Source organism: Rhodnius prolixus, unplaced genomic scaffold (assembly GCF_049639745.1).
Source record: "Rhodnius prolixus isolate KJV_2025 unplaced genomic scaffold, Rpr scaffold_3, whole genome shotgun sequence".
Taxonomy (NCBI): domain Eukaryota; kingdom Metazoa; phylum Arthropoda; class Insecta; order Hemiptera; family Reduviidae; genus Rhodnius; species Rhodnius prolixus.
The window spans coordinates 20,405,699-20,429,140 of record NW_027411603.1 but is presented as its reverse complement, the minus strand read 5'-3'; the positions used below and the strand labels follow the sequence as shown (position 1 = coordinate 20,429,140).

The 23,442-nt window shown below is 32.7% G+C and overlaps 3 protein-coding genes across 6 annotated transcripts in view; 1 reads left to right on the top strand and 2 right to left on the bottom strand.

Moving 5' to 3' along the window:
• Positions 1 to 879: 879 nt before the first annotated feature.
• l(3)73Ah (polycomb group ring finger 3-like lethal (3) 73Ah) lies at positions 880 to 2,397 on the bottom strand. Its single transcript, XM_074124100.1, has one exon. The coding sequence runs from the start codon at positions 2,076 to 2,078 to the stop codon at positions 1,398 to 1,400; it is 681 nt and encodes a 226-aa protein (XP_073980201.1). The 5' UTR covers positions 2,079 to 2,397; the 3' UTR covers positions 880 to 1,397.
• Positions 2,398 to 4,112: 1,715 nt separating this feature from the next.
• On the bottom strand, positions 4,113 to 8,042 carry LOC141452172 (uncharacterized). 3 transcript variants are annotated; one of them, XM_074124083.1, is made up of 5 exons: positions 7,830 to 8,042; positions 6,479 to 6,560; positions 6,154 to 6,391; positions 5,249 to 6,072; positions 4,113 to 5,131 (listed from the first exon to the last, which is right to left on the bottom strand). In XM_074124083.1, the coding sequence occupies exons 3-5, from the start codon at positions 6,254 to 6,256 to the stop codon at positions 4,484 to 4,486; spliced, it is 1,575 nt and encodes a 524-aa protein (XP_073980184.1). In that variant the 5' UTR covers positions 6,257 to 6,391; positions 6,479 to 6,560; positions 7,830 to 8,042; the 3' UTR covers positions 4,113 to 4,483. The 3 variants fall into 3 exon arrangements, with proteins under 3 accessions (XP_073980184.1, XP_073980182.1, XP_073980183.1); XM_074124081.1 differs by having other exon boundaries at positions 7,704 to 7,899; XM_074124082.1 differs by lacking the exon at positions 7,830 to 8,042 and adding an exon at positions 6,908 to 7,247.
• A 3,502-nt stretch (positions 8,043 to 11,544) lies between these two features.
• The window catches only part of LOC141452174 (RNA polymerase II-associated protein 3), a 28,931-nt gene continuing 17,033 nt past the window's right edge, over positions 11,545 to 23,442 (top strand). The window contains exons 1-2 of one of the 2 annotated variants that reach the window (XM_074124092.1): positions 11,545 to 11,668; positions 11,872 to 12,010. The gene's annotated coding sequence lies outside the window, so the exon portion shown is untranslated. Of the gene's footprint in view, positions 11,669 to 11,871; positions 12,011 to 20,075; positions 20,515 to 23,442 lie in introns of those variants that run through there. The other variant, XM_074124090.1, reaches the window with a different exon arrangement.

Below are 23,442 nucleotides of genomic sequence, written 5' to 3'. Positions count from 1 at the left end.
CATGCAAATTTGTACACTCCAATCCCACATTCACTTGTTCATCCATACGATGGAAATCTGAATCACCATGGTTTCCGGGTTTATCATCTTCTAGGTCTCCTGATGGCTGTACGATATCCTTAGTTTCAGACAATATCTGCTGGAGAAGAAAAAATCTATCGCCCAAGGAGGAAGGGTAGCCACTTCTCGGGTTCTTGGCGTCCATCGGTTATCTCAGTCTGGTCTTAAGACTTTCTTTTTACACTGAGCCTCTACACTCACTGCACTGTAAGGCAGCATTGTCCTCAGTGAAAGTCTAAGAAAGCACCAGTACTTTAAACGCCATAAAAAGTATGGCGAAACTAAAACTAAATGATTAGTTTATAAGTCCCTTGCCGTTTGTTGAAACTGTTACTAGTCTTCAATAAAACCAAGAAATAGTATTAAGACAAGAAGATTAAACTTTCTACTAAGATTAAAAAGATGCAACTTATATTTTTCATATTAGCTCAGTTTTATGATTAAATGAACTTCCTCTTCTGGAATTGTAAGAGACGACTGAAGGACCAACATGGAAGGTCGAAGTACTAAAATCTATTTCATAATTCCAAACTCATATGCTTTTTTAGTATAATAATTTCACAGTGTAATTTCACGCATCACCACTGAAAACTACTTTTTTCCTTGAGGGAGAATAACAATCTTCCGTTTCTGGGGTTAAATTTCTTTTGAGATTGGCCTTCGCTATGACTGTATTAAAGTAATTCCTTACCTCGTGTTACTACTTTCGCAGAGAGGGCAGTTCTTGCTATGAATCCGATGCAAGTTAGATTCATAAACTGGAAAGGTCATGATCAAAAGATAAAGATATTTTATGAATGAAAAAATAAAACAAAATAATGCGTGCCACTTTTTTTTATTATAAAATAAATCCAATAAATAAGATGAAATACCCTATTAAGAAATCAAAATTCTTATAGGGGACACATCAATTCGTACATAACTAATTTATTGTCTCTATTCCGAGTCAGAAACTGCAGCGTTTCTGGCAAAATATATTAAAAAACCATTTGTATTTTTTCAAAATGCAATTAAAAAAATGGTTAAAATTATTGCTGAATCAATTATCCTGATTGAATCTTAAAAATGACAAATTTTACTTCACTACAGATAAAATTTCTTCTGTTGCTTCTGGCTAGTTGCTTAACTGTAGTAAGGAACTTATTTATCAAAACATAATTTATAGTTCTTTGTAATCTATTTATTTACAATGAAATAAACATTTATAGAAGCAAATTGACTGACTTTATAAAAATCTAAAATAACAATAATGAAAATACAAAATATCACATTCAAAATTTAAATGCTTAAATTTCTTAAAAATGTAAATTTTCCAAAGTTCTGGATTGAAAACACTTTCATATATCAATTCGTGGTCGGTATTGTAATCGCAAAGGTGGCTCCTTAAACCTCCATCTAGTGACATAAACAAATTTGAGGGTGTGATCTTTGCCTAATAATTCATTATTGCACAAAATATCTATGTCCCTATACTTATCCATGCCATCAAGAATTTTCTGAGCGATAAATTTCTTGAGATGTGTAATAGTAGCTTGAGATGATAATCTAATAAACTTTCTCTTAAGCGATTTAAGGTGCTCAGTTGTACACTCCAATCCCACATTCACTTGTTCATCCATACGATGGAAATCTGAATCACCATGGTTTCCGGGTTTATCATCTTCTAGGTCTCCTGATGGCTGTACGATATCCTTAGGACATGGAAGACCTCTTTGCTTATAAAATTCTCGTTCCCTCTTCATTTCATTTTCTTGCAAATTAGGTACCAGTTTGTACACTATATCCTGCATAGTTCTGTCGAAGCTTATGTATTGTAACGGATGAGACTGGTGTATAACTATTTGACAAGTTGGGCAGGTATTATTTTCTTCAAGATGTTTTACCATACAACTTTTACAAAATGTATGAAGACATTCAGTCACTGTCGTTGCATCAACAAGGTAACCTCGACAAATTTTGCAAGTGATATAAGCATTCAAAGTTCTTAACTTAATCTTCCGTTCCATATCATAAATCATAAAATAATGACGAATGTATGCATTAGAAGTTTTACTTACGTTTCTTACGAAAAAAAACCAACGGTAAACTACTCTGTTTTAACTAAGTAGGAAGAATATTCTAGTTCTAGACCTTACATAACCTTCTTGTTTATTTATTAAAAATATGCGCCATCTTGATTTAACAAAGGGCATTTCTAATTGCTAACACTAATTGTTAGATTTTTTTTACATCATAAATTCTTGCGGTGTTAAATTTCTCATAGCAAAAGAAGTAATTAATTAGCTGATTAAGATATTCTCATTTCTGTACAACAAGACCAAAGTAATGTTCACATAGTACATACATAGCATTCTAACGTAAAAACGTGCTGATAAAATCTGGTCAAATTATTCAACTTATTTAGCACTCATTAAAAATTTAAAAAAATGTTCCATGTACTAACAACAAACTACAATTTTAAGTTATTATCTGGTACTTTTATGAACAAAATATTTTTAGCTGAGGGGTGTGACCAAATGAAGGGGTTTAAATTATGTAGTTAGAGAAATCATATCTAAAGAATTGGAGATCAAGCAAAATATTTTCTAAACTACGCTGAACTTCAATAATAAGAGGATTTTTTTTTTTATTTAAAACCGGTTTCATTTTCTAAAAAACTATCTTCTCGTTCAGAACTCTGATAAAATCCACTCAACCTATATTTGTGCCAATAATTTCAAATTATTTTTACCTGCACTTTTCAACCACAACATTTTCCTGAAAAAATGTATGAATGAAAAAGTGATAGTCTGAAAGTGAAGGTGCCAGGTCTACTAAAAGCATTACTAATCTCCAGCCCATCATTTTTTGGGGGGCATACTAATGCAAAGAATGTAGTCTTACTTGATGCAGTCTTACTTTTTGTTGTTTAAAGAAGGATTTTTTGAATATCACGGACATCAATTGTAATGAATAGAGTTAAAAAGTGAAAGCTGGCTCATTGAGAATTAATTTAAAACGAGTACAGAAGTAATAAAAAAAAACGCAAATTTTTATTTATTTTAAATGCGGTCTAATTGTCCAATTACTAACACAAGAAAAAGCAAGTTCTAACTTACAAAAAACGTCAGTTTATATTTTATACACACCCTGGAAAATAGCATTTTTCGGAATACTTTTCCAAGTTTCTATGTGTTCTGTTACTGAGAGTAATGCAGAACCAAACAAGGAAGCAACACTTCAAAATAGACGGAACCAGCGTCATTATATATTTTGAACATTTGACGGGTTTTTAAACTTTTAAATTATCACCGAACATCATGACTTATTCATTTTTAATGCCACAAACAGAAAAAGCCAAGCAGGATAGTTAGGACCTTAATAAAAAAGAGCCTCTCAAGGGTTTAAATGAGTAATCTTTTATATTAGCTATAAGTTCTGAATAATCAAGACGATTCGTCTTATATTTAGCAACCCGTAATCCCTGTTTTGCAATCAAAATGTGATTTGCTCGATAAAAGAGCACTATTAACGTAAGTACATATGCAATGACTAAGAACTACATCGTTAACCATCGCCTGATTTAAATACACCGTTGGAAACTGCAGTACAACAAAGATAGAATCATAGAAAAACCCTAATTGTTCCGTAGATTACTTACTCACTTATGATTACAAGTTGTACATTGTAATGCCAAAGTATGAATTTAATGGCATATTCACCAAACAAACTAACCATTTTTTTTTTTTTTTTTTAAAGGGGAAAACGTTGAAAATTATCCGCCGTTATTATAGAACACCTGAATTAGTACCAAACCATGCTATGGAACAGTATCAAAAGTCAAGCCAGTCATTTGATTCGTGAAAAAGTACTACTTGTTATTCAAATGTTCAGTCTCACTCTGCGAAACCATCCCTGTGAGTCGTACTAAAAATTGCTGCAAACATAATTGTTAAAACAAATATTAATTCATAGGTCTGTCTTTTCCAATATCCTTTTAAATTTCACATAAGCAAAGAGATCATTTCTGCGTTACCCTGAATAAGGCGCCTAAACAGGTTTAAGAAGAACTCTTTAAAATAATTGTAAGTTTATTTTTACATTAACATTGCAGGTACCAAGAAGTACTTAAATCATTTATCATGCATTTATCTCATTCTAAGACTAACTGTGTATATTATATATTGACAATAGATATAAACATACAACACGTGAATATATTAGTCAACCAGATTTATACATATCTAAATTTATCTGGGACAAAATACTAAAGCAAATATTCACCTTTATTAAAATGCCTTGTCTACATACTAAGAACCACAGCTGCATCAAGGCATAAATTACTAACATGTAAACTTTTGTAGATGATAATGACAATAATAACAATAATAATAATAGTATATAATGCATATAATTTGTAACAGTTTGGAAGTGCAAGGTACTTTTACTTGGGTTTAGTGAGAGCCTTCATTATTTCTGCCCGCATGTATTTCACTAAATTCTCCATTTTCTCGGCTCTTGCCTTGAGACTAACGTTCTTTCTGTGAAGTTCATCAGCAAATTGAAGCATTTCTACATCACGTTGTTTCCTGTTCATTCTTGATCTACGCGATGCCTCATTATTTCGTTCACGTAGCGCCCTGTACTTATCCTGACCATTATTATTAACTGGTGCTGCAAGAGCACTAGCTTGACTACTACTGCGGCGACGTCCAGTTCTTTTACCACCTGAACCAGTTTTACCAATTGTTTTAGTAGAATTCGAGGAAGATTTTCTTCTTCTCTTTTTAGCAGGAGTAGGGCTCCATTCCTGTTGACTATCATCAGATACTGATTCATCCGAATCAGATGCAACGTAGTCAGAACTGTCATCACGCCGTCTTTTTCTTCGTGTAGGGCCTTTATTTGTGCTCCGATTAGACGCCGAGCACGAAGTAGAAGCCGGAGAACCAGGCTCACTTTTAATTATTACGTCTGATTTTACATCTGAAGTAGACCAGGCATCTGTATAATCATGATCCCTAATGGCTTGGTCCCCTAAATTTCTGTCGTCTTCCTCTACTTCCTGGCTCAAACCTGAATATTCACCATCCTGAATAAAAAAATTGAATTAGATTAATAAACTATTTCAACAATTTTAAGATTAACATTAAAATAAATTTCAAATTTTATTTCCTTTGGCTATTTAATGAAATATAAAATTACTTACATTACAAACATATTGGAGCAGATTGAATTCCTTACTATCCCCATCCACAAGGGGCCTAAGAACCTCTGGAGTGCTGAGTGTAGAGGTACTAAATTTAGAAACAGCATTAGCAGCTGCTATATTTAATTTTAATTGTGGCTTCTCAACACGTTTTACTGGTGTTAGTTCTACTTCAGTGAGCACTCTATCAGATCCAGCAGGCACCTTAAAGCTGTCGTCTAACCCATGCTCTTCCTCCTTAATATGAACTTGTTCTAATCTCGTCTGTTGTAACAAAGTACCACTTAATGTGTCCTTCAGAGTAGATACTTTTTTATTTGTTGACGGTGGTGTTGGTGAAGGTGAATGCAGTGGTGGTGATATAAACGCTGTTGACAACGATGATGAATTCAACTTAGCCGAAGCAAAATCCGGCACTGTTATTGGCAGCAAGCGAATATCATTTGTAATAATAATTGGATTATTCGTTTTGTGCTCTGTAGCTGCCATACTCAAATAAGTGCTATCATCTGATGCTGTTTTTACAATGCCCTGCGAAAGCAAAACATTCTTTTTAGATTTGAGCGGTGTCCTACTATCATCCTGTGTGATTGTATAAAGTATTTTGCCACCGCTCCCTAATAAATTTGGTGTATTGCTAATAACACCCAGTGGGGTTCGTTCCTGTAAAAGTGGGCTATTTAATTCCCCTATAACTGGTTGACAGGTTGATATTCCGAATTGAGTATCATTTCCCCACGGATCACAATGCAAGTCTCCTGGGGACGACAAGTCCCAATCATTTGCATGACCATCATCAATACTAAAATTGAATTCATCTTGAACTGAAAACAAAATAATAAATTAATAAAATTTCGCAAATATAGCATTCTTAAAAACATTTTTAGAAATAATTCTTCACTTACTATTAAATTTTGGCGTATGCAATTCATCCTGAGGAAGTGGACACCAACTTCCAAGGTCCTGAAAGCATTCTGGCCAACCCTCCTTTTTGCCAGATCCGATCATTTTTGAATTGTTTGCAGCCGCTGATAATGTGGTCTTGTTTAGGATATTCTCCCGCGTCCCAACTCTTCCCTCCACAACTTTCTCGCCAGGATAAGAATCCGTTACTTGCCGAGAGGCACAGCATTTTGCACGGGACTGAATTGAAAATAAATTTTCAATATACCACAGTTTATAAAAACTTTTTCTTTTATTTTAAACATTTGTACATATCTCATCACTTACTATTAATCCAACGTGTCCCTCAAAAGAAATGGTGGCTGTTGGGGTAGCAACCGCTTACCAGGGTAGTTGAGATTTACTCAACCTGAAAAATAATGTTTTATATTTAAAATCAATAATAAAGAATAACAGTAAAAGGTTTTAAATTTTCGTAATCACGATTTCTTTGATAAATATTCATAAGAAATAATACAATATGTTACACTTCTCTGGTAACGCAACGCTTCTATAAGATAACTACAGCAGTTAATCCTGATATTGGAAAATATTTGGGGACAATACAAAGATGTACCAAGGTCATTCGTAGTAAATTACATTGAGAATTATTGAACAAAAAAATGATAAATGTGCGACGACTACTGATCGCAACATAGCTTAGTGTACATTTGAAAATTAATCAATAATATAAAACATTAAATATTTAAAGCTCACCAGGCCTGGCTTTAAACGGCTTTCACTGGAGTCAACCAAAAATAAGTTGTTAACAGGTAACAACAAAATAAACCGTGTAATTTAATAAATGAACTTTCACTGTGACAAAACACTAAACAGAGTTAATGGATAATCAAACAAGTGCACGTCAAACTCGGTTCCTGTAAAAGTTCTGACCTCTCCCAAACTGCAGAAGAGTTTTGTTCTAGAAGGTGGAATTCCCCACCAGGCAAACATGACGTAATTTGCAACCAATGAAAATCGAGCAACAATCCGCAACGACCACGTTGCCAAACCTACACCCTCCTCACACTCCCTCCAAAACCAACCAGCCTACCCGCCCTAGACTTCCAATTCACCAATTTTTATATGACTGGACTTGTTTTGGGTTTTAAATTTACATACCCGAATATATGACGGAAAAATAATACTTCCTACTCATTCTTAGATATTTACTGATTATTTTAAATGTCTGCAGTACACTAACAATTTCAATTCTAAAAAGCAACTTGTAGATTCTGAAAGAAATTAACTAAAATTGTTAATAAATTTAACATGTTAATTAACGATTAGATAATTAAAGTTTTAAAGGAATATTTCATATTCTTCCTAACTGTCTTGCAAGTCTGATTAATACGAGAAGTATGAATCATCCAATAATCTAGCCCTTATTTCTTAAAACCTGAAGAATGAAGAAACATACAGTAAACAGAAACCTTACTGAAAGATAACATTCATAAGCATTAAAATTTCAATATGCAAAAGAAATAAAAGAAAGCCAAAATGTAGCACTTACATGGTAAGTGGTATCCTCAAACAAACAATCGAAAAATAAACACTTGATAAAACACAGTTTTCAAGTTTTCCAGAAAATGTTCTGCAAATTTATACCCTCAAATTTATACAGAGTACACCTGCTAACCTGCAACGGAGCGAAGCAATATCAACTGCGATGCAACAGCTAGCTCAGAACGGACGGCCACACTCCACCAAGCGACCTGGTGGGGATGCTGGGATGTGGCTGACGCAACAAAATAAGAGACCAAATGCCATTGGCTATCCCTCGACAATCTTTATCGCTACGATGTTTTTGCGGGACGATCACCTTAGTTTAAGATGACTCAGCATCCCCAGTCCTAGCTAAATTGTAAATAAACAGAGGCTTTCGACTTGTCATTCTAATGAGATTCACTAAAAAAATGTCTAACTGTACGAAAGTTTGTAAACCTCAATTGTGAGATGTAAAAGAAAAAAAAGGATTAGTTTTTACTTCGAAAAAAATAAATATTAAATGAAGCGCAATTAAATCATAGGCAACAATATGCGTAAAGCTTTTAAAAGCAAAGCCAAATGCTAAATTTATCTTGGAATTGAAATGAGTGACTAGCATGATTAAATTATCCAAATGTGAATGTTATATTCTACATCATTTTGTAGTAAGTGATACCGTTAAACATTTTTGGAAACTTGATTAGTCTGATTGGATATAATCATTTTGAGAAAAATTCACGTAAAATTATCAAATGTTTTTTACAATTTTAGTGAAAATATATAAATAGCAGTCGCGTTTGTGTGAATGTCTAACACAAAATTCTTTTCCAGAACATTGTTCTGAGTAAAGTGGAGTTATTATCTTTAAAAAGGGTTCTAAAGAGGAGGTTAGACAGAGTCCTTCTAAAGAAATAAGAATTAAATATAACCCAGCATTTCATTGCCCATTTCAAAGTATCTTGCGACCCGTGCCGAAGGATCAGTGCACAGGGTGACTGATTCGAAAATGCGAGGTAAAGGGCGCCCTCTCGAAGGAAGAAGACTTTAACAAGGCTTGGGAAGGAATTAGGACCCCATAGGAACCTTTCGTAAATGTCACTTGTTGAAGGAGATAACAGATAGATAACCTCTTTTGGGAGTGGTTGCCTTTTAAAAGATATGGAGTGGGATAGGTCCTCCCTGAGGAATTGGGAGATGCGTCTGGCACCAAGGAGTCGAACTTCCAGCTTTCCAATCCCTGGAATTCTCCTTGAATATCTGAGCGGTTACTAGGGTTGGATGGATATAATACCTACGTAGGACATTCCTAATTTTTTTTATTAAGGGTACAATTTTTGATTTCCTGTGAAGGGAAGAGCTTGAAGGGAGGAGTGCATGTGTTCATTATGTTTACAGCTTTTAGTATTTTCTAAAAACATGGCTCCAATTACAGTTTAATAGGTTTGTAGGATTACCATATAAATTTTGGACAGGATAAGTATTAAAACTAGTTTTTGATATAACCTCTACGTTTTAAGTAGGTAAAGTTAGATTGTTGAGAATTGATTTAAGAGCAAGTTACATTTGTTTCACATTATATTATTGTGAGAAAAATACGAAAATAGGAATCATTAGTTCTTGGATAATGACAGCTCGTACCACTTCAAATATACAAGTGTAACCTTGACGAAAGGCAGGCACAAACATGTCGTTTGTTATCTCTCCCCGACTATAACAGTTGAGTGTTAAATGCTTACATTTATATTCTTCGGCCTAACTTTTTTTTCTGTTCACATGCATCCATTATAAATAAACCACTGCCCTTATTAATGTCAATTTGACTGAGCGTTCCATAAAGCACTTGTCATTCACATTTCAAACATACACGTTTCATTGCATCTTTTTTAAGGAGTCAAAAGAAAAAAAAAACTCAAAACAGATCTATTATTTCTCCCCTTAGTTCATTTGTCACGACAGATGCACCCAAGATGATAAAGCTCACCCAGGTTCCTTGCCTTCCCAGGTAGCCTTCTTATGTAGTGCCGACTCCCAACGAGCCGCTAGAGAGCCTGCCTGGTTACTAGAAATGGAAGTGGTTTAATGCTTGAAGTTGCAGTTTTAAGAAACCCCCCAAATTTAAAATTTGCCTAGAAAAACGTTCCAAATGTAGGCTTTCATGTAAATTTGAAGCTACCTACGAGTAGAGAAAATCATTATTTTCAGTAAATTCGTACTTTTGGTTAGAGGTTTTGGATTTTGCTTTGGAGGTATTTGTTTCTCACAGTCATACCAAATTTCAAGGCTATCTAAAAACTTCAGTAAAGTAATAAAAGTTGGTAGATTTTCTCTAAAACCTTATGGTTGCATCCCTTGTTGGTATCTAAACCAAGTGCCAGATCTGCACTTTCAGTGTTTCTGTTTTTTCAGTTATGCCGACTCAAACACATCCACGTCTTGTAAAAACTACTTTTACGCCCTAAAGAGGCCTCAAAACGAATATTTGCTGTGATAATTTCGAAAAATATATATATTCTGAACGATAATATTAAATTATAATATCTTAATATCTATCCTCTACGCTAACAGCAAGGGAAAATAAAAAAGGCCGATTTTTAATCATGTCAATCCTCTAAATTTTATAAATGTGTTTTTTAATAAAATGAATGTGTGGATATTCTCAGCGGTATGATAATAGAGTCGCTTCAGTTGGGTGATTATGTAATCACCATGTGTTCTGGGAATCCCTTTCCAACTCACTGAAGAATTTATTTTAGCCTGAACGAGTCATTGTTTCAATAAACATATATTTTTTTAAATAATTTAAGCTCAACCAAATAGAGGTGCACCCAGAATTTTTTTTTTTTAGGAGAGGCTTTGGTTTGAGAAGTAAACCATTATTTTTTTGAATATTCTTTCATTTAGGATACAACACTTAATCAGGCACATGCATCCTACGGCTCGAGGGTCGAATCCGACCCGTGTAATGATTTTATACACCCAGCGAAATCTTTATACTTTCCAATGCGACCTGTAAAGGTTGCAAGTTCCTAACTTAAATAATGAGATTGTTTTCAAAATAATGTCAATCATCACAGATGATGTTTAAAAATCCGAAACTGGAATCTGAACGTAGGAGAAAGTAAAAATCTTTTGTATATACAGGGTGATCCATTTAAAACGCACCAACCGCTAATAACTTTTTAGGAAAGCAGAATTCTGTAAAAACCCACTAAGTAAACTATATGTTTTTTTTTGTCTAATTTTCAAATTTTCTACTCCCGATGCTGTATCTTCATTTTTGGAGGAGTTACGGGCAAAAACCTACATAAAACTACATAGAAAATTGTGAAAAATGACGTTGACCTCGTTTCGATTCCCCTAATATTTTTCGAGATATTTAAGATCAAAGTTAGAATTTTATCTATAAATGGTCGGTTTTCAATATTAATTTCCCACGAGAAATACACGTTTTGGGAGGTTCTCTGTCTGCAAAAAATGTTATTTGTGACCCATGGGGGGTTGGAAAATTTGAAAACTAGACCAAAAAAAATAACATACACTTTACTTCGTGGATTTTTTCATAATTCAGCTTTCCTAAAATTTATTAGCGATTGGTGCGTTTTAAATAACTAGATCACCCTGTATATAAAGGTGAAGATAAAAACCATCTTTTTTATTTATTGGTTAGGTTTAAAAGTAAGCCACTGAAATCTCACTTCTGGTGGTATACAGAAGATGACTGAAGAGAAAATATAGGTCGGGGTTGAAAATCTTTATAAAAAGAAAATTAATTTTAAATTTCTTTTTCTTACATCAAAAACAATAATAAAATTAATTAGAAATTTAAGACAAAACTTAACAATCATAAAATTATTTAAAAATTTTAGGTACACCCTCACCATTGCGGAGGAATTTGTTAGCCAAATGATTGCTTGGGTTTTTAGTGAAGGAACTGAATAATGTTTGAAAATATCAAAGATCAGTCAGTGATTCGACAGTTGTTTCAACATGGTAAGCTAAAAATAGATGGAAACACCTAGTGTCCAGTTGCAAATGAATGATAAAATTATTTTTGTAATTTTGAATTACTACGTATATGTACCTAGTATCTTTCATGATAAATAATTAATTTGCCATGTTCAGAAACACAATTGGAAAAATAATTTATTTAGAGGATAAAAAAAAAAAATGTTTAAGAGCTAGCATATTTTCAGAATGTATTTGACTGGTGCGAATGCACTCAGTGTGAACGAGCCTGTCCGAACCTGCCTGCTTTCATCCTTGACTCTGTTCCACTGGTCTGCTCTGCAGCCTTGACAACTAATAATTATTTTTATTAAATATATTATTGAGGTGAGTCATGCAATATCTCCTAGTTTGCAGCTGTTTAAAGTATTTACATTTTTTCACTCAGATATTAGGTACTTTTTGTTAATATGCACTATTAATTCATTTTTAGCGTACGGATTTTTCAAATATAGGAGGTGAGAAGCAACGAGTATGTTCACCCACAACCATCTAGAATCAGTGCTCTTTTTTTTTAAAAAAAAATGTTCAAACAAAACTGTAGGCTATTTTAAAGTATTTAGCACACAAAGTGTTAATAAAATCATTGAGAAATTATCAGAAAATGAAAAAATTGTACCCAAATTTGATCAAACTATTATCTTCAAATTTGAAATTTGATTATACAACATTATTTTTTTTAATCCTAGCGGCGCTGTAGAAAGGATCCCATCCTTATTGCAGCCAGGTAAAGGAGGCTCTTGTTCTGATTAGGACTACTCTGCCTTCTCAGATCTGTTTAGCAGGTCTAAATTGGTTCCGCTAATTGGTCTAGGTTTTGAGAGAATGGTCCGTACTACGATACAGAGTACTGTTGTTCTTTTACCAGATTTCTGGTTTTTGGCGAGGTGACAGTCTTCGCTCCCGGGATTGTTGCATTTGGTAAGCTAAAATAATCTTCCAAGTTCATAATAATATTGGGAACCTGGATGGCCCTGTCTTCTAATCTACAAGTATCACACTTATTCTTGTAATGTGCAATCATCTCCAGCGTCATGGTTGGATGATTCTTATTTGTCGTTCCTGTATTCTCTTTGTAGGTCATAGCAGACTTTTCTTCCTGCGTTTCTCCCTTAGTTAGAACGTTCCTCCTAAAAGCAATCAATCAGCCGCTAAACTTAAATAACATATTTAAATTTTAGCGTTTTTCTGTTTCAGTCATTCTATTTCAGAATAGTCATGCTGAACACTCTCACTCAGCCCAACACCCACCAATTTCTGTCTTAGAAAATCTCAAAGAGTGAATTTCATCTGTGAACTCAACGTGGTAATTCTTAATTAATTTTTTACTTCAATCACTTAATCTCACTAATGTACTTGTTAAAGAAAAAATAAATTAATGTTCAAGTTTTTATTTTTTAAATAGAAAACGGATCAATATCCAATTTACAGAAACAACAATATTAATAACTTAAATAATACAAAGTTAGGTATTTATAATTTAGGTTTATAATTAGGCTTTAGCATTTTATTTCACTTTTTAGAGGTTATTATAAAGATTTATACAATACAAATGCTTCAAAGAAATGGTTGACATCTGGCTTTATTTAGAAAATTTTGTATATCTGTGCCAAAGAAAGTTGTTCTGCGTAAAACACAGATAAAAAAATAACGTCCATGAATATTTTCAGTAAAATATCTATAGTATATATTAAATAAATTGATTACCAATTCAATTTTTTGACTTTACTAGTAAGGTGAATATTACCTGCTGTAAAAAAAAATATTCAACCAAGTAGAGTGTTTGCTAATAAAAATAACAGTATTAGTCAACTCTGTTAATGTTATTTGGAGGTCATATGTTATATAATTGAATGACTATTTTACTAAATACAGATTGAGCATTACAGTATCAATCTTAAAGTATTTGGTAAATAGAGGATTCTAAAGCTCCATGCAGAGAGGTTATTTTATTTTTTCGTAAAAAAAATACGATACAAATTTCAGTGCTTTTAGTTATAGTTTCTCAACACCACATTTTGGCACTTTTTGGCTTCAAATGGGGCAGTTTTCTTTATACTATTTTTAAAATGAAATATAGTGCGAATGAATTTTCCAAAATTCAAATTTGCCAAATCCTAAATAATCTGATGTGTATCCCTTACACACCTACTACAACCGTAAATTACACCAAAATGAAACCTTAAAAGATGTCTTTTTCCACATAACCCCTAAATCAGATGTTTCTTCCAGAAATGCCATGGGACTAATTTTCAAAGAAATATTTTAATTACGGACAGATAAATAGAAAAATAAACTTTATTATTAAATATGTGCATTTAATTACAAAGATGAAGTACAGTTGTACATTTATATTTTGTCCTTCATTATAGGTAAGGGGACGCTTAAGATGAGAAGGATTTCTTTCTTTAGGGCAGCGAATTATAAGATACTGATGCTGTTGGTTGAAATGTGGGCGAAGAATCTCTCCAATAAACCTCTGCAGTAGAGGTCCGGTTAAATGATTTGGTTGTTATCAGTAAACTGTGTGAAGCTATTATTTATTCAATCAATACTTGACAATTTCCTTAAGAACATTTTTCAATTATCATCAATCATTTCCTTATCAATACAAATGTTTCTTCTTTATTTTTGTCTAACTTCCATCCCAGTTAGGTCTATAAACTCTTAAACTGTTTCCCTCGCTTGGAAGATTTCCAAATTCATTGAAAAATGTTAGAGCTGTTTTTTTTTAAAAAAAAGTGCAAAAACTCTATAGCATTATAGTTTAAGTCTGTTTAATTTTGCATTACAATTAACGTTAAGCATTTTTATACTGAATTTTATTTAGTATCACAAAAGTAGTAAAATACACAATATGTACTTTTATTGGAACTGCAGTTTAAAGAACTTGAGGTACTGCTACAACAGCACTAAAGCCCTCGAAAATAAATCTTTTTATCAGTAAGCATGACATAAATTTAAATTATAATGAGGAGCATGAATGTGATAATTCAGAGTCTTTATATATTTCTCAATTTGTAATGTGATTTATTACAAATAAAATATTGTCGTTTTAGCTATGCGCTTCAAATGGACTGGTTGTCACTTGTCTACTATTGAGATATTTTTTATTACAAAAAATAAAATAGTATCGATGGGAACCACAGCTAATTTAAAAATAAACATGACATAACGTTAAACCAATTTAGGCAAACTATGAATAATATGTTTATAGAATTGTAAAATTTATTTATTAGTAAGATCTGTAAACTAAATAAATAGCGATTTTTCGTGCATTCTTTAAATCATAGATATGAAATCATGTCCAATTATAATAATTATTATTATTAGTATTGTCAATTTTACATTTTACATATGAGTATATGTATATCATTTTTTTTTTAAAAAAAAAAGAAAATGTTTCCTTTTAGCCCTTTCAAAAACTTTAGAAAATACTCTAGCATGACATTTGAAAAAAAAACAAACACTCAATCAATTTTTAGTACTATAATTATGGAGAAATTGTTTACTAAAAAGCATCAAATTCTAAATTAATAGAAGTAAACAACACTCAAGTACTGTAGTGGCGAAACAGTTTCAAGAATTTATCTTCAAGATCTTGTTTTCAAAGTTTTGCTTACTTCCCTTCAGATTATAATTGTAGTATTAAGAGGCGGAAACAAATATCAATTTTTCCTAAAAATAGATTTTAAGAGTGAAGAGTCTACAGTATGTTAAGTTGTTAAAAGGTGAATAAGCAATATTTGTGCACATAAAACATTTAGATTAATGTTATTCCCTTCTCTGCTTTTTATTTCTTTTCTTATTTTTTATTTAAGGCGAGTCAACTTCTTCATGTAACTACCCGTCATGTAAACCAATTATGAAAAAGATGCTATTAAATATTCAATAAAAACTCGAAGTTTGAAAAATAAAACTTCAATTATCACTTTGAGAAGAGTGCGAGGATTTTATACCAGATTTATGATATTATTTTGTAATCTAGAACAAGAATAATTAAAGAAATTAGTCATTCTTTAAATACGATAAAGAGAATAAAAAAAAAAAAAACTGATAGTAATGTGTGGCTCCGCCATAACCTTGACTAATAACAGTGGTCTGATAAAACAATTATAATTTGAACGGAAATAAGGAAAAAACTAATAAATTTAAAAAATAAAACGCTAGTAGTGATACCTTCCACAAATATTCAATGAAAATTTGTAATGAGAATCTGGTAATGACAGAAGAAATAACAAGTAATAATCTAATAATAAATTGGTAGCTCGTAAAGTAGTTCGTTTTTCCTTAAGAATTACTTTACAATTATTACATTTATTTAATCACAAGTAGTCTCAGATTCAACTATGTTCTACCCTTTTTACAATTTAATCAATCGGTTTGAAAGATCTAAGATGTCTTTCTTGCAAGTTTTGCGACAAAAAGTTTTTTTTTCCCAAGGGGCTTCAACATTTGGGATTATTGGTGTCCAGATACTTTTTCTGTCCAATGCCACCTGTAGACTGTGTTTACAGGCGACGGACAACGTGCCTTAAGGAACTCTTAGGAAAAACAGAGCGAACAGCTGGATACGAACCCAGGTTCTCCGCGTGCGAATCCTGTGCCACACACACAGAACTAATCCCTTTCCTGAAAAAAATGCTATTCAAAGAAATACTGGATATCATTATTTGAAGCCGTGGAATTCTGAAAATTCGAAATAGGTAAAAGCTAAATTGGGAAGGGATCTCTTAGAGCTTGTCCTGATTAGCTAATTTAGTAATGTTTTTAGCAGCCATTATCACTTTAGTCGACATCGATTTGCGCATTTCAGTAAACCTCCTCAGCTTTAGAAAATTGATGATGATCTGATTCCTCTATAACATTACCCAATTAAAACTTCCATCCATGTACCAGCAGACACAATCTATTTAGGATATAATATTCTCCGAAAGTGCTTCGGAGTTGAGGATCCTCTCACCATAAGGATCCTCGTCTTCAGTGTTTTATTTTCCTCTAGGAGGGTGCAATTCATTTCTTCTTTCTTTTCGATATAGAACTTTTTGAGTATTCCTTCAAACCTGTCTCTTGGTCTTGTTTAAAAGGGTTAAGTTTCATTTATTTTTGAGTGCAACGCTTTTGTACTCCATAAAGACCTCTCTGAAACATCTCAGCTGTCTTTATTCTACGCTATTGTGGCTACTTTTTTGCTTTTTTAAGCGTTTATATTAGCATTTTCGTTTCCTTTCTAGTTTGTTCAGAAAATATATTAACCATTACTTTTATCTTTCTAATTATTCTCTACTTATTCCATTTTTAAGGCAAACTGCGGTATACAACAAATGTATTTTTCATGTTTATTGAACCGTATTGTTCAAATATTTTGGCATTTCCTATTATTATAAATTTTAAAAATAATAACAAATTAAAGAAATATATTAATTGGAAATAGATTGTCTAATTTCTTCTGTTTGGCTAGTACATTGAAACGGGGAATAACAGAAGAGAAAACAGAGCAAATGAGGGCAATGGAATGCAAACAGCCGGTATCACAGAGAAGAGAAGGAAACTGAGACATGTTCAGAGTGTGAGAAGTATGAGAGAATGGACTAATAGAAAAAGCAAGATAAGTAGATAGGGGGTTTAAACTTGGGTTAGAGAGAGAACTAAATTGTAAACTGTGTGCCAAACAGAGAAAGAATGATGAAGATTAACTAGCGTAGAAAGAGTCAGTCTTCATATTAGTGAGAGCCTCTCTTAGATGTTGGATGGGGAGAACGGTAGTAATCGATTTCCCTTTCCACGAAAACATTATCACATGGCGTTGACGTCATCGCGTATGAACCCCCCCCTGCCTAATGGGTAGGTCAGGCAAGGTGGCTGAGTCACTGTGCGCTGTTGCCAAGCAGTGCTTCAGATACACATTACTCCCCCGCCTGTCGGAGTTGGTTGGGTGTCGGGAAATGGCTAGTAGAGTCATTCTGCCCTGTGAATTGAGCAATACCTTCAGATTTTCCTCATAAATTTACATTTCAAATTCTTTTAGCATGTGTTTTGGTCGTTTCCAAATCTTATAGATCATAAACGATACTTCAGTTATGAAAAGTCGAGGTGTTACCCAAATTTGTTGGAAAAAAAAGACTCAAGTATCACACAACGAATTTGTTGCAATTTTAACTGAGATTCCTCAATTAAAATTAAAATTTTCACAAAATGTTTGCCCAAAATTTATGATGAAATAAAATTTTTATATATTTTTTGGGGAGACGTACTCTGAAGAACCCCGGAAATTGTCTTAAAATAAATTTTTTTCTAGATAAAAGAAAAATGAAAAATTTATATACAGGGTGCCCAGAGTTACATGCTCCACCCACTTTTTTTTAAAACAGCCGGAAATTACGAAAAAATAAAAAACCCGTATTTAATCATTTTTAGTCTAGATTATTTTTAGTTTATTGACCCATTTTTTTAATCGAATGTAAAGGCTTTTTTTTTGAGAATTACATGAGTTGTTGTTCAAAAATAAGGCCCTTTTCAACCAGCTCTCATGATCAATTCAATATTGAAGGTTCAATAGTTCAATTCAATACGTTCCATTTTTTCTTGCTGGAGCCGAAGGAGGTGAAAAATTTGTTCAGGACAGCCAATTTGTTTTCAAATTTAAAATTTTAATTTCACATCTTTACTATTATTATACAGATTGCCAGATGGTACAATAATTTAGTACTTTTTCTAATTTAATTAGAATATTATCTAATTTATTAATTGTGACACATAAAAGAAAAACCAAACAAACCTCTCTCCCAGAAATGTCCTCATAATATTTTCCTGGAATGTTGTTTACTTGAGTACTCAAAATGGATATTTCAGATAAAATATCAAAATCTAAAATCGGTACGATTACAATACTACTACTCTTATTAAGTTACACTATGAAATAAATAAAAAGGAAAGCTTTGCCTATTTTTTCAGGTGATCTTTTCGTCTAACTACCAAATTAGGTGTCATGGTCATGAGGATCAACATGTGACTAATATGTTAAATGTTCTTTAACTGTAAACTCATATTTACCTATTAAATAAAATCCATGGCTAGGACCAGAAATCGAACCCAGTACCGCAATACATCTTAGAGTTGCGGGTTTCGACTACCATTGCGCCTTAATATGCGTATACAGGTTTTTAGTAACTTTTTTGTAAATATAAATTTGACTTTTTGGGTTTGTTCTGCAATAAAACCTAAGTTTGTGCAGCGTAGGGAATGGTGCTTCAGTGTAATAAAATGTTTTTCCACATATTCTAAATAAAAGAAATTTTTTTTCATTGTGGAAAACTTAAGTTAGATAAAAATCGATAAAATAAATCGCTCGATAAATACAGATTCATCGAAAAGATTTTCATGTTTATGGTATCATCTTTAAACTTGGAAGCTGATAATAAACTTATATCAACTACAAAACACAAAGTTTTTTTTGGTTTCTCGAGTTTCTGAGGATAATCTGAAGTAGCTCATAAAAGAAAATCATGGCCCCTTACACAAATAATAATACAAAATTTCAATTAACAAATTTTATTTCGCCATTCCCCCTACAAATATTAATGCGCTAAAAATTATGAAAAACTTTTACGTGTTTATAATTCTGGCATTGAAAAGATGATTTCTAAGAGGTGACTAAAACTAGAGCCAAGATACACAAAACTAAATTTAGAACTCTCGCAACCTTGGCAACTTATTTATATTAAATTTGTTTTCTTATTTTGCCGATTACTACTACAGAAATTGAATGCCTGGCCACTGACTTTAATAAACTGTAATCTTCCGGGTACTAAATTATAAATATTCACATTTTTTTAAATTGTTATTGACAATAAATAATATATTTTAACCTTAAAAATCAGTGGAATGAGTTAAGATTACTATTTTGTCTCCTGGTTTCAGAGGCAGATGTAGCACTTCATGATTTAATCACGGTATCATGCAGAATTACTAGTCTAATAGGCGGAAATTAGTGAAGAGGTAGAGTCTATCCAGTCGCCTCTGTCAGAGTTCTTTCTTCACAACAACCCTCTTAACTATGAGATGACAGCTCTGAAAGGCTCTCAGAAAAACAAAAATGTTACTAACGAATTTCGTTCGAAATTACGTGAGTTGTTGTTCAAAAATAAGGCCCATTTCAACCAGCCCTCATAATCAATTCAATATTGTAGGTTCAATAGTTCAATTCAATACTTTCCATTTTTCTTGCTGGAGGTTAATGGAGAGAACCGGAGAGTAGGCTTGTGAAAAAGGAAGAAGTTTTTTTTATAAATATACAGATCTTTCCGTGACAACTTACAATCAGATATCTGCTTTTACACGCGATCCTAGTGTAAAATGGCCTTGAGAAACAGACATGTGAGTGGGAGGTTATCATACCGCTCAACGGCACATCTCGCTAACTTCCTCTGGCTTCATCATTTAATAAAACAAAACAAAAAAATGTAATGTGCTAGATTGTAACTGCAACTATTGTCATAATAAACATTTGCCAAAGTGAACATTTGAAAGGGTAAAAGTGCTGGTACGAGTGTATCCTTTTCACATGTGGGAAGATGAGTTGCTGTCAAGAATCATTCCTTTGAGTTTAGAAGGGAGCCTAATGTGACAAAGAGCCTAAGACATAGTTCCTGATATAACTTTCTCAGATTATTGGAGGTAGCATATACAGGAGGAAGCTTTGCAAGTGGAAATCTAATAGTTTAGATCAATCTGATAGTCGGATGAGAATTAAAGAAAACAAGGTGGACAGAAGCAACGTGGAATCTTACATTTTTCCTTTTATCATTACCTACGGAGTAGACTTACCATTGGTGAGATTTTATTGCTTGATTATTTATATACTTTATCTTTGATATTCTGTACTTACTTTTTATTTTTGCAAACAAAAGTTCTTAGTTCAAAGAATGTTATCAATAATAATTTTTTTATTCAGATTCAACTTTATGTGAAAAAAATAAAATTGATTCTTTGATCCGCTAAATTTAAAAATTACATTAAAAACTACATTTTAAGAAATTCGCTTTCATTTTTTGAATGTTGTTGGAACGACAGAGAAAGTATTTTCCAAGAAACAAGCCACGTTATTTAATACTAGGTTAAATTGCATTTTAGTATCCTGATTCATTTAGATTAAATATAAAAATATGTGAAGGGTTAACTTGATGACATAAAGGGTCAACAATCTCCTCTACTTTCTTCTGGTATATCCTCTTAGATTAATTTTGGACAAAATCAGTTTAATAAAATGCATTTTTCTAAATCAATTTTAGATACAAGCTATTTTCCCCCAAAAAATGGATCTTAGATTTCCGAAAATACATGTTTACTACAAAAAGCGTACACTTATGAAAAACACTTTTCCAAAGAAATTCATTAAATAGGGAAAATGTGGAAGCCATAGTGGTTAACCAGTTCCAACATAATTGTAATTATTTGTAATTGTCAAATCTGAAGGTCGTGTGATTATTCTCACTACATTATTTTTAACATATTAAACCATTTCTTGACTGGGTGTGTTTCGAGAAGGAAAAACTGAATTTATCCACCTTCTTCTTGTTCTTTTAAAATAGAAATTTTCCTGTTATTATTTCCTCATTTAATTTTACCTGTAACTTCCTAAACATTTCTCGAATCACACATTTCATGCAAAAAAAAAAATCAATTTCATTATTTTCAAAAACAAAAATCACTGAAATAATTATATCAGGAATCTCATTTCCTTTTTAGTAAGAAGTGACGCAGATTTCCGTACCTTTGACGTACATTTAGCTCACATATCAAATAGATAAAATCGTATCTTATTTTTATTGTATTGATTTTAATATTCAGCAAAAAAATTAATATATGAACAAATTATTTACCTATCTGATTTTTAGTATTTTACAATCACTAACTGAGTAAGTATGCGGGCCAAGGGGCTGGCACAATAAGTCTTTTGTGGCTGCAGTGCCATGGGGCATAGGTCCCGTCCCGTCTACCATCTTATCTTATCTTATCTTAAGTATGCGGGCCTAATCAGAAAGTACAGAATTATTTACGTATATTAATTATTATTAATAGAGAATTAATTTGATATAGACTAGGCCATGGAGGAAGTTGATTTTTTTGCCGAGGTGATCTCCACTGTGATCTTTATTATATCTATTGGACCCCCACTAGTGCCAATTAGATCTAAAGCATTCCTAAGAAATCAAATGATTCACCCAAGTACTCTTAGGAATGTTTCAAGAGCAGAAGGAGCCGGCAGTTATTCTATCCTAAATTGGCCTCTCTAAACATTATGAAGAAAGCTTCCTTAAACGGATTAGGAACGGGATATTCTACTCTTACACCAGGAACTCATGCTATCCATGAAGCGCAAGAGTTCTCCATCAATACCATACTCCCAATATGCTCTAATAATGGCTCTGCCGATTAAAAACGTAACGTAGCTCTCCAGGAAAGTGCTGAAAAAAAAGAGAACCAGTAGTTAGGTACAATCTAGTAACCCATGTGGCCATCCTTGTGGAAGGCACGCCCCAGATATTCCTAAATTTTCCCTACATTAAAAGTTTAGGTGTGTTCTAAGGTAGGTACGAACCTGTCCAACCTAGGAAATTGACCACTTTCAGATCCTCTAGGGAAGAGCCAAGGATCGGGGAGGTAGCTTATAATAACTACTCCTTAGCGTCAGGCCTTTCCCTCAATTACGTAGGGAGGACAAATTATCTCGTAACACCTAGAAATCACACAGGCTCTTCTAGGGAACCCTCAGGACGAAAGGAAGCAAAACGTTAGATAACCAGTTCATTAAACCTTGAGATCTCTCCTTCCCCAAAGAGATATACATAAATTCTTTAAAATGAAGTGGGATAATCTACTTAGAATAGTGAAACAATGATGTTTTGTGTTTTTCAAGAGGAAGAGAAAACAAAGCCAATACATTGTAGAGCCAATGTCAAAAATAACTTCGACTTGCCAGATCATTGATTTTGAACAGGACTCAATACTAGTTAAAAGTAAAACTAAAAACTATTGAAAATCGAAGAAATTTTATTCAAACTAGTTTATTTTTACTTTAAATTGAATTTCCACTCAGTAATATCTTTACATTATTACAATTCAGTATGTTAAGGCTATTTTCATCACCCAGCGCCCACAACAATTGCCTGCAATAGGGTTTATAAGAGAAGATTTATAATTTTCCTAACATTTTCAATAAAAAATTTTAATTTAAGATCTTTCAAATTATCGCCTCCAGCATCCAGCAACTACCTAACGGCCGGTGCGCCTAAAGGAAACAATGTTTTTAGAGAAGCCATTCAGACGTAGAAACCTAACGTTGAAATTATTCGAAAGCTCCAACAACCTGAAGTAACATAGCTTCAAAGAAGATAAATACTCAGAAGATAATAACTGTAGCAGAATTTAAGTGTCCTTTAAAATTTTAATTAAATTTGTTGGAAATATGAACGGAACAAAAGCTTGTTAAAGAATTTTATTAACAATGGGTTCAACTTGCTCGAAATAATTTAACGCTCATAATTCTAAGGCATATTAAAGAGTGCGGATACAATTTTTACTAACAAGAAGTATTTTCGATTCCCAGTCACAATGGTTTCACCAATAGAATATTCAGACTCATAGAATAGCCATAGAAACTTTCCTGCAAAAGGGTCACAGGCCAACCAAAATTTATCCGCCAGAGCAAAGAAGATACTTAAATACGTAAAACTGTACCTAACTTCTATTTAAGAACC

Excerpts from the sequence above, each read along its gene's own strand:
- LOC141452172 (XM_074124083.1), bottom strand. The coding sequence starts at position 6,256 with ATGATCGGATCTGGCAAAAAGGAGGGTTGGCCAGAATGCTTTCAGGAC. Across the intron at positions 6,073-6,153 it reads GCATACGCCAAAATTTAATA|TTCAAGATGAATTCAATTTT; the intron begins GTAAGTGAAGAA and ends TTTTGTTTTCAG. Across the intron at positions 5,132-5,248 it reads TGCTCCAATATGTTTGTAAT|GATGGTGAATATTCAGGTTT; the intron begins GTAAGTAATTTT and ends TTTTTTATTCAG.